The sequence below is a fragment of the Glandiceps talaboti genome, chromosome 4, assembly GCF_964340395.1.
Source record: "Glandiceps talaboti chromosome 4, keGlaTala1.1, whole genome shotgun sequence".
In the NCBI taxonomy this organism is placed as follows: domain Eukaryota; kingdom Metazoa; phylum Hemichordata; class Enteropneusta; family Spengelidae; genus Glandiceps; species Glandiceps talaboti.
In genome coordinates this window covers 20,716,264-20,727,631 of record NC_135552.1, presented here as the reverse complement: position 1 = coordinate 20,727,631, position 11,368 = coordinate 20,716,264, and the positions used below count along the sequence as shown (strand labels likewise).

Here is an 11,368-nt window from a genome sequence, read left to right as displayed (position 1 = left end):
TAAAAGACTCATTATTAGCCTCTCTATTATTCAATGAATACACACCTTTCACTAACATGTGAAGTCTTGTTTGTAAAATATCTTGGTAAGATAGGACCCACATTTATGTTTCTTGACAGAGAAAAACTACAAGAAATGTAAACGTACCTGTCAGAAGGTAAGACGGGATACTCGCCAGTCCTGTTAAAGACTGTTCTTGAACTGGGCATCTTATCAAGCCGTGTCTTTCGCTTCTGGCCACATCGAAGAAATTACCAACCTGTGGAGAACTATCCCATACACATATTGAGTCACCAGGAAAGTTGACATCCAACGCCAGTGTGCCCTGATAGAGCATCTCGTCGTGAATTCCTGCCAAGCCAAGCTGATTTTCCAATTCATAAACTTCAATCTTGGAAAAGAGTTTTGCGTTATTGCAGGGGATTGTTTTCCAGGATCCCTGGAGACCATTACGGAATAGCAGTTCAGGAGCCAAGGCGTTCTGTCCCAGAATAGGTGTAATAGTATTTGGTACAGTAGCAAGACTGGTAACACAACAACTAGAAGTGACAAGACCCTCCCAGACACTCATTAAGGACGACATGTGGACAATGCCATTGTCGGGGGAAACGCCAAGGAGCTCGGGACTGCTGACACTTCCATAAAATAAGACATCAATAACGCAGCACGATCCTTGAACCAAAAGGCTTGGTAGGCTGGCGGTTATCGAACCGACATAAACATGTTCCATGTATAGTACAAGCACTCCGTATTCTTTTCCCGGCTCAAGTTGTCGTCGTTCACGACTATGAGACTCTTTGAAAGCTTCAGAAGGCCCCGGTATAGTGTCGTCTGTTTATGGAAAGAAAACTAATTAAACTTAAATTCCCTCATCGGGTGAAATCAAATGGACAATTAATAAACATGTGAAAAACGTAAATTTAGTTCATTTTTTTCCCTTCAAATTACCACACAAGCTTTGTTATCACATATATGGAATACACCAATCCATATAATGATAAAGTAAGGATGACACAATTATAACATGTCATCAGAAACTGGGCATCGTCTGACACAAAACAAATCTTACTATTGCTACATTTTCACCTTCCATAAGGAAATATTATGTTATAGCTTTTTCTGTCTGTCTGTCTGTCTGTCTGTCTGTCTGTCTGTCTGTCTGTCTGTCTGTCTGTCTGTCTGTCTGTTTGCCTACCTAACCTGTTTGTCTGTCTGTCTGTCTGGCTGTCTGTCTGTCTGTGAGCACGATATCTAAAAAATTACTGATAAATTCTAATGAATCATGCTTCATATCTTCCTTTCAACAATGACAATAACTGATTAGCGTATATTTCCTATAGAGCCTGTTGATGTAGCTTTTAGTTTTGATGAACCATTTGTTTGCATGATTGCATTTTCGATAATACGACAATATATTAACAACATGGTCAAATTTGATAAATTTTGATACAAACACGGATTGGAAGAAATTGCGGGTGTCCTATAAAAGCTTGATATTGTAGAATTTAGTTTCATCTGCATAAATGGTTATTTGTAGTAATTCAATCATAAGAAAGCCAACTAAAATTTCGTATAATGTTACACACACATTGATGATCAGAAAGCTAATATTTGCTACCGAAGCTTGTTATGTTAATTTTAATGAATCATTTGTATAATTAATGTATCTTTATAGTTAGCCAACATCTTAGGACTGCAAGCTTCAGATATGAAACAGTGTTGATGGTGAGTTTTCATTTGTACCGGATAGTTCGTTAAGAGTTTATAAACGTATCTCCAAATAAGTCCAGTGAGGACAAACCGTGTGGGTTAGCCGTTATTGCAGGAGCAACCTGGAGTACGAGTGCCCAAGCAAAACCTGCATTGATCGGTAGAGTCAAACTAAACGACACTCTTCTTACTTACATCATGGTAAATTTAATAAAACCCAGACTAGGGCTCAAAACTCTAACCACAACTGTAAGAATCCAGTGGTTTAACCACTTGGTCAGTCGGTATTTCGGTGATTAGGTAATATCTGTATAATACAACTTTCAAATTTGGTATATATATATTGATGACAAAAAGCGCATGTGGCAACATACCTAAGCAGCACACTTTTATAGTGCATATACGATGACCGCTATTTATACAAGACGCCGAACAGTCTACATTTCATTACTAGGGGGATGTTCCAACAACTCCAACCGTTTGACCCTTGTACTTCAAAGGAAAACATGAACACATTGTCAAATTACCAAATTACCTTTAAAATATGTACTAGTATTGAATACGTAAATCTATATTACCTTTATGAGCAACGATACTTGTATTTCCTGCGAACTGAAGGGAGGGTGTAACCAAGGTAACGATATGAAAATACAACACCAACAGCCATCCTGTTCGCATGGCCATCTTGACTAGAACAGGATACAGGGTGAAAATGGAAAGTGAAAAATGGAAAATGAACTTGTTAGACCAACTCAGGTAATAACACACCATCATCAATTATTTGAAACTACAGAACATTTGATATTTCTGTACATGTATTTGACACTTAAGGCCGATATTTAATCTTCACTCAGACAGGCCAGGAAAGGTAACATATTATTCATATACATCGCTACAGTTTAAATAAAATATGATAAACTGGCATTTCCCTACAGTGGTGCTGTACTATGGAACAATCTACCCCTATCCATAAGATCAGCTCCGAACCCATCGATATTTAAAAGACATCTTAAGAAAGTAGTCTGGTTACGTAATTGGATATCTTTTAAAGAACACTGTCTCTATAACTTTTCTGTCCTAGTTTGTCCCTTTTTGTTCATTTTCTCTGTTTACGTAATCTTGCAACAGGTTCCATTGGGAGAACAGTGCTTAACCACTGAAATTGTGTCTGTATATGAAAGATTAATAAAAAATAAAAATTCACTTTATTTTATTCCCTTTGGACGATTCACCTAAATATGCTACGTAATACCAATCCTCCATGTCTCTGAGTTAAATGAAGCAATCTAATTAATTTGCTAAATCTTGTACAACAATTGAAAACCGCCCCTTACGGGAGGCATTCAGCTTTACATCTGGTCTTCTTCTTATTTCTTTGCTCTTGGTACGTGCATATCCTTACTTTCCGAAAAGGTCTCAATAATAAAGTCAGATAAGGAGTATTTTGATACACATTTTCAGAAAAGATACTCCCTACTACATCATCCCTTAGAGTAACCCCTGGGTAGGGAAAAGCTATTATGCGGCTAAATATCTCCAAGTATAGATTAGAGCATTAGATTTAGTTACAGGTGATTCTAAATACTCACAATAACTATTGCTATTTTGCTAGACCACGTATTCCTGAATCGTATTCTGGTATGAGCATTTAGAATCGCCTTTAAACCATTTAAAGCAAGAAGTTTGCCATGAATTCATTATTATTCCCATTAATATAGTTTGTCTGTTTCCGAGTTCTTCTATGTATCTCAGAAATTTCTCTATTGAATTTTTATAGATTGAAATATTTGATATAAGATGGTATTTGAATAATAATTGTACGTTTTAATGAAAATCTACACATAAATTAGCATAATTAACATATTGTGACCTTTTGACTATCTCTGTGCGTATCGCTGAAGGATTTCGTAAAAAGAATTGTAACTTGCTACGCACATATTTTTTAATTGTTTCCTAAAGCTAGTGATTTGACGACTCATCAATCAGAAATTACTGGTCACGTGGTTACATAGACCTGATATATACGAAATACAATGACGGTAAGAAGCGAGTATATGATTAAGACTTATATATTTTTTGTTCTTAATTTCGCCTTGTGCAAGTGATTATGATTCAAAATCATGTATAATTGCCTTGGAATCAGGCCTCTTCAACACCCAATAAATTTAGAATTTGTTGACAAACATGAAATCGGGTCCGTACATGTACTACGGTTTACATACCGTCAACGAATAAGATGTGTACAGTGATAATTCAGCCTATCGGTTTTAAGGAGTTCCCTGACAAAATAAATACTATACTTCAAACAAAAATGCCATTTTCACTAGACTTATAAATAACAACTTTTCTTCAGGAAATGAATTGCTTACTTGGCTAAAAAGAGAACCCCACTCCGGAAAATAAAGGTATTTTCAGAAACTTTGGGTTCTGGGGAGTCATTTCATCATTTGACATCACGTAAATTTTGCTATCTTACTAGAAACAGTTTTCATCTCTGTTGCTCTTAGCAGTGGTACATTCTTAAGTTGCCACATGCTTTTTTTTACCAGACATGAATATGGATTAGATAAATATTGAATATTCATGACTATCAAATTCTTATTTTCTTCAGATAAATAGACATTAATGTGTATTCTTCATCTAATAAAGAGTCATGTCTGCTAAGACATAGAAAGAATAGTACAGGTAAAAAAGAGTTCCAATTTGGTGTTTCTTGGCAACCTAGCGAAATTTATGTGATGTGAAATCATCTCCAGAACTCAAAGGTTACGAAAATCCCTTTATATCGTGACGTGACATTCCCCTTGAAAGGATGGCCATATCCTTTTTTTTTTAGCGAAATTGCTAAAAAGAAAAAGAGTTACTTGGACGTTAACATTACTGATAACACAATGTTAGATTATTAACCCACCTTATACTTATTAAAGAAAAAGAACGTCTTCTTCTTTTCGAAATATGGAAACTTCCTACCACGGTCTACGCAAACGAAAGTGTGCTTCAATACTGAGACATATGGACCATTGAACAGATGGTACCTATAGAGGGCGAGAAATGATCGCAGTCACTCGTCTTCCGTAGCCGCAAGCCAGAGTACACTGGCCCCAATTTCCATGGTAAGTACAAAGTAAACGCCGACACTTAAGCTTCAAAATATAGTAAACTGTAGTGATAGCAAAAACATGTGTTTATTTTGATGAGCAATACAAATCCTATTCTCTTCTACTTTGGGTTACAGTTTGTCAGGTTTTACATTCCTTTAAAAGAATATTACAATTATACATCCTGACGAATAAAGTGATTAAGAAGTATATTCAGTTTATTTGCTATTTATCAACCAATCCTTTAAATGGGTGTGTGTTAGCTCGAGGGTAGCCGTGCAGAGTCCGACAGGGCACAATACCATACATTTGTATATTATGTTTACATTTTAATCTGTGTGAGCGTGTGAGTGAGTGAGCGAGTGAGTGAGTGTGAGTGTGTGTGTGTGTGTGTGTGTGTGTGTGTGTGTGTGTGTGTGTGTGTGTGTGTGTGTGTGTGTGTGATATGAACCATGTGATATCACAAAACACGAAAAAACGTTGATATTGAGTCTCCTTCAGTTAGCCACGGCCAAAGGAGAAATTCCACTTTAAAAAAAAGGATATCTTGATAGATTTTTATCAAATGCCCGGACTTCAAGCCTTGGCAACTTAACAGTTAACAGTTGATCAAAACAATCATTACTTTTGTGTCTGTGTTGTCACCGTGCTGTCATATACACTGGTGACGACATTTGTGAGCGACCTCCTCGCCTTTGCCATGCGCTTGCTCTTCCTCTTTTCGATCTGGATTGGAATTTTCCTGACTTGTTTATCACTATGCTTTCCATTACACTAGTACCGACACGACAACACCAGTCCTATAAAGCTCGTGCTGGTTGTCAGGACATCTGGCCCGAAAATGGCGATTCTTGATCGTGCGCCAAGTACGCGCATACGTAAAACTATGTTGTAGTTAGTTGAAACCCACCTTAATTTGAAATAATTATAAACATTTGGAGGAAGTACAAAACAACTCACTCTTTACAGCTTCAAATCATAGACAACTGTCTTTTTAGCCAGAAATGAATGCTATCCTCGTAGGATATTTTACTGTGCAGACGGCAGGGCAACATCCTGTCCTCAGGGTAAAGTCATGTTTATTTTTTAAATTATCAGTATTATTTATTCAGAACGCTTTAATATAAAAGATAAAAACAGTATGCTTTGTCACTGCCTTTACATGAATATCCCAAAAGTAAAAACAATAATAAAATCAAATATTACATTTTACATTTTACATTTTCCTAATTCCATGGTAACCAAAATTCACCACATTATAGGGATTCTTGCATTGAGACATGAAATAAATAAAACACTTGACAGATTATCTTGTGAGTCGGTAACATCTGTAGCAACAAACATGAAATAAAACACCGGGGATTAGCTGTTTCCATGGAAATATAAAATAGATTTTAAAATGACGTGTATGTAAAAAGACATTCCTCTGATGATAATAATAATAATAATAATAATAATAATAATAATAATAATAATAATAATAATAATAATAATAATAATAATAATATGATAATTACAAAAATGATTTTGGTAATTTTTACAGATGCAAAGTAATACATAGCTAAGAATAGTGACAATAAGTGTAAATGTCTTGAATAATATCAATGAATTGGACGGTTTGAGATACATTGTATGTTATGTATATTTTGTATTTTTACTTTTAAAGATCTAACCAGCGCGCCACACCGCCGAAACGTTGCTCTATGAATTTTGGATTAGAAGTAAAGCCGGCGTCTCCAACTTGTCATTTTTATTCGAGACATATACAAGTATAAATTCAAGTTTGAAATTTGAAGGAAAGAAACCAGTCATATGGTATCAAGTGGGATATCATCATCCATGCGGCTGCTTATACAAGTGAGACAAAACGTTGTAATCTCTCGTTAACTGAGAAACTATGTATAATCAATGCTGACAAGAGTACGCTACTGAACAAAAAATCCGAGGTCGTCTCGAAATGTCGCCATGAAGGCAAATACTCGATCGCCAACTACAGAAGTAAACCCCCAATATGCAATATAAACATACAAACATTAAGTGCATGACAGTACGTATCGACCTTAACAATCCCACTCGTCTGATTATCGCTTATACTGCGTCGCAATACAGGGTGTGTCATTGTCTATTTAAACCTGAAACATCTAGTTAGAGTATAAAAGTGTTGCGTGCTGTCTTCTTAAAGTGTAGTATCCATACTACAACTCTTAGTAGGCCGAATAACTGGTTAAAATAAAGATGGCGCTCGGTTACAATACTAGACGAAGAGGCTGAGAAAGCCGATAAAAAACAACAGAGGGAAAATAATGACCGATACCACGTAGATCACAACCCCGACTACAATTGTAGCAATACTCCAACATTTGGCGCTTTCAGAATAACTGCGTGCGTTCTCCTCGTCTCCACTATTCCAAGCACCGTCCACCTGTCGGGAAAAATGTAAAACGTCAATGTTTTGTTGATGTCGCACTATAAGGATTGAAAAGTTAAATTAAAATAATTGAATTGATTTTGACTTCTCAAAAACACGTATATCACCAAGTGTACTTTATAAAACAGGTTGAAGGACAACTATAACCTGAAAGTACTCACGTAGATTACTTAACTTGAGAAAACAATTTGAATAATACAATGTTTAATTGTTACATACATTTCATCAAATTAGCATGATACAGTGTACTTCACTTTCAAGCAATATTCTATCATTTGAACAATTTTTTCTTGAAATATTAAAAAGGGAATGACAAATTACAATGCGTTAATCACCGTCTTGTTATGGTATAACACACACACACACACACACACACACACACACACACACACGTTATATTTTTTATTTATCTATTTATTTATTTATTTATTTATTTATTTGAGATGTCTACAGGATTATCCCATTTACAGAAAATTCAGAAATTGGAAAAGATTGAAATGCATTCAATATTTACAAAACTAATAAAAATAAAATAAAATAAAAAAGAAGATAAAATTACCGAAACTTATACTTTTTTGTTTTATTGATTCAATTCATGTCTCTGCTGTATGGTTAATATTTTTGAGTTCAACTTGTTGTTCCTAAGGATGTTTTAAGGTATGTTATATAGTATAAGTAATTATACTCCCAGTTTTTTATCTATGCTTTCATCATAAAAATGAATATATGGACTGAAAATATGTGGAAGAAAAATTGGGGACCCATTAGGTAAAACGTTATGCTTATTCAATGTTGGTGCACTTCTGAAGAATTCACCCAATGTTCTGTTTCAATTTTGTTGTGAAAACATTACCAGTACTTTATTATCAAACCACACCTATTTCATTGCTATGATGACAAAAAGTGCTCCACACCTACATTTTGTATTTTACTCCTATGATGACAAAAAGTGCTCCATTCATACATTTTGTGAAATGTCAATCTTATACTTTATACCTGTTTGTAATTTATCCGAGTGTGTCTGTCTTTCTCTTTTTAATCCCCCAATGACTTTGTAATGTAGTCACATATTCGTCAAATCTACACCAAGATTCCTAACATTAACAAAACAGCTTACCATGGCGGCAAACACAACGGCAACAATACCAGTTGGTAGGAAACAACACAGCATACCGAATATAGCCAAACCCAAATAATTACTGGGTGCAGACCTATTCACTACTACAGTGTTCATTACCATCGGCTGTGGTGCTGCAATCTGAAAAGGACAACAACGCGAATCTGGGAATCTGAATGCCGAATGCATAATAGACAAGTATAATAAGGGTCATAGCCTCTCCCAACTTCTTCAAGTAGTTTTCATTCTTCATTTAGACGAACAACTGTTTTGTTTACTGCTTACCGATTTCAGGTTGAAATTCTGTTTATGTTAACTTGCGCTAATGCACAATACAGTAGACAAACAAACATATATGCTCTTTATTTATTGAAAGTGACTCAACACAAACGAGATTGTTGTACATACATTAAAATATTTATCTTCAGAGTCTATTTACGCTGTCTGTCTGTCTGTCTGTCTGTCTGTCTGTCTGTCTGTCTGTCTGTCTGTCTGTCTGTCTGTCTGTCTGTCTGTCTGTCTGTCTGTGTTTATTCGTCTGTCAGCATGTTTGTCTATTTATCTCTTGTTGTGACAATTCTATATAAGCTGTTTCCAAAATCAACCCACAATACAAGACGGAATGTTTATATTATTAGTTGTGACAAAAATAGCCAGATACAGCTAAAAGAACGTTATGTATGTATGTATGTATGTATGTATGTATGTATGTATGTATGTATGTATGTATGTGTGTGTGTGTGTGTGTGTGTATGTATGTATGTATGTATGTATGTATGTATGTATGTATGTATGTATGTATGTATGTATGTATGTGTTGTGTCAATTTTACTATGTACATTATCTACTTACAACCGTTGCCTGTGCTGAAGACGTCCCATAACCAGGCTGGGGTTGCCCATAACCAGGCTGGGGTTGCCCATAACCAGGCTGGGGTTGCCCATATCCAGGTTGGGGTTGACCATACGATGGTGGGGGTTGTCCATATTCAGATTGAGATGGTTGTCCATATGCGTCTGGTTGTTTGGGTTGACCAGGTAAATCTAAGACGTGATATATGATATGATTACGATAACTTTATATGTATATAATGGCTATATTAAAGTTCTAAATACTTCTGGTTTAATGTTGTGCATTCAATTTATCAAAATTTGTCAAAATGACGCTAATACTAAACTAGACGATTAAATAATACAATTGCTCGCTGTTAGGCTATATTCCACATTTCCACTGTGTTTGAGATGTGTATTATGTACAATTATCAATAAATGATTGTGTGTATTACAAGGATGTATTTTACAAATGCACATTTTACAAATAGCTTCTAGGGAGGGCCATATTTAAAATATATGGAATTAGGAGAGGGTCACGTTTTTATTTTGACTAATTGCATTATTGAACTTTTACATTTCTTGGAATTTTTTGGCTCTTCCATATGCAATTTACTGTAGTGGTAGTAGTGGGATAGAGTTCCATGCCTTTAAAATTAACAATGTGGTGGCAGCGGTGGGGTCGAGTTGTTATCATCGATTTTGAGACTCGTATCCCTTTTCATATTTCATATTTGAACCGGCTGGAGGACCAAGTTTTAGGAAAGGGATATTGGGGTGGACCACTTTTTAGAAAACTGGATCGACAAACATTTATGCACCAGACCCAGCTCGATTTTCCCCGCCATATCCTGTAATTACTTAATGTTCCTTTATTACAACTACCATGTCTTTCTAAACTGTCCTACCTGACACTTCCATGTCTACACACAATGATTAACTTTTGGAAACATATTAAATTTTTTTAAATGTTATACTAAATATACAATACAGTACAGAACAGTACAGTGCAACACAACACGACACAACACAATGCAGTAAAATACAATACAATACAATACAATACAATACAATACAATACAATACAATACAATGGAACAATTATATGAAATGGAATCCTATAAGTGCTTTGTATTGTCCGTGTGTTTATTACAAGTATTGTCAATATTATTGTAATAGTTTTATAAAAGTATTGTTAATTTCTTGTAAAAACGCGGTACGCTATACAAAGTAAAATAAGAGCACAAACACAGAGATAGTCAACGAACGCACAAGAATGCCTCAAACAAATTGTGTCTAAAATGACGGTGACGCTTTAAAAAAATGCTCAGAACATATTATGGTCATTTAGGTAGGGAGGGAAGGAAGGGGAGGGGGCAATATAGTCACGATCCAGTTGACTCATGTACAGATTAGCGCCTGAGCCCCACCTACCCCGAAAAATACGTTTGTGTTTATAGTTACATATGTTGGTTCGTTGTTGCTATGTTGGTGACGTCAGGTAATAAAGTTATATGTGTAACGTGCAATAACTAGCAATCACTTGGTCACGTGGTGTTGTTTTCTGTTCCCTGCCAGACGTCCATAGAAAGGTTTGATTGTGTCAGGTGGGTCGTATGTACCTTAGGACGAATTATATTGATGAATAACTTGGAACTTTTCCAAGCACCGGTGGACTTTAATTCACCTGTGACTATACAGATTATACCCCTTAGGTGATGATGTCACATCTTCGACATACAGTGACATACATGAACCTTCGAATGTTTACGAATTTTTGACAAAATGCTACGAATGTCATCAAATATACGCCCCTTACTCGACATTCACAAGGTTAAGTGATTACACCAACATTGTATCCACGTAGAGTAAAAGAAAGGAATGTCAAAGACTTATTTGTTCACTAAGGATGTGTAGATTCGAAGCAATGTCTCATCATAACCTAATGTCGTGTTTGGGTTTTTAGTTCTATGTCGACGAGCTGTCACAATAATTTCGTGATACAAAAAAAAAATATTCGATCGTTAGATATTTGAAAATACTTGTCCTACCTACCTTGATTTGGATCAGTCATTCTTCAGGTTTCTTTTGTTTTAGTTCAATAACTGTTCAATCAGCAAAAATGTTGGAACTTGGAAAGCAGGTAGAAACACAAAATGTCTTTACCGAAGACTACAAAGGTCGA

General features: G+C 35.5%; 1 protein-coding gene across 1 annotated transcript; it reads right to left on the bottom strand.

Moving 5' to 3' along the window:
* Positions 1 to 6,344: 6,344 nt before the first annotated feature.
* LOC144434489 (uncharacterized) lies at positions 6,345 to 11,368 on the bottom strand. Its single transcript, XM_078122943.1, has 4 exons — positions 11,239 to 11,368; positions 9,206 to 9,396; positions 8,354 to 8,494; positions 6,345 to 7,230 (listed from the first exon to the last, which is right to left on the bottom strand). Exons 1-4 carry the CDS (start codon positions 11,255 to 11,257, stop codon positions 7,063 to 7,065), a joined length of 519 nt encoding a protein of 172 aa, XP_077979069.1. The 5' UTR covers positions 11,258 to 11,368; the 3' UTR covers positions 6,345 to 7,062.

Bases quoted from the DNA above. Each gene is read 5' to 3' on its own strand.
- LOC144434489 (XM_078122943.1), bottom strand. The intron at 8,495-9,205 runs GTAAGTAGATAA...TGTCCTTTTCAG, and splicing joins CTTCAGCACAGGCAACGGTT to ATTGCAGCACCACAGCCGAT. The intron at 7,231-8,353 runs GTAAGCTGTTTT...TTTTCCCGACAG, and splicing joins CCGTTGTGTTTGCCGCCATG to GTGGACGGTGCTTGGAATAG.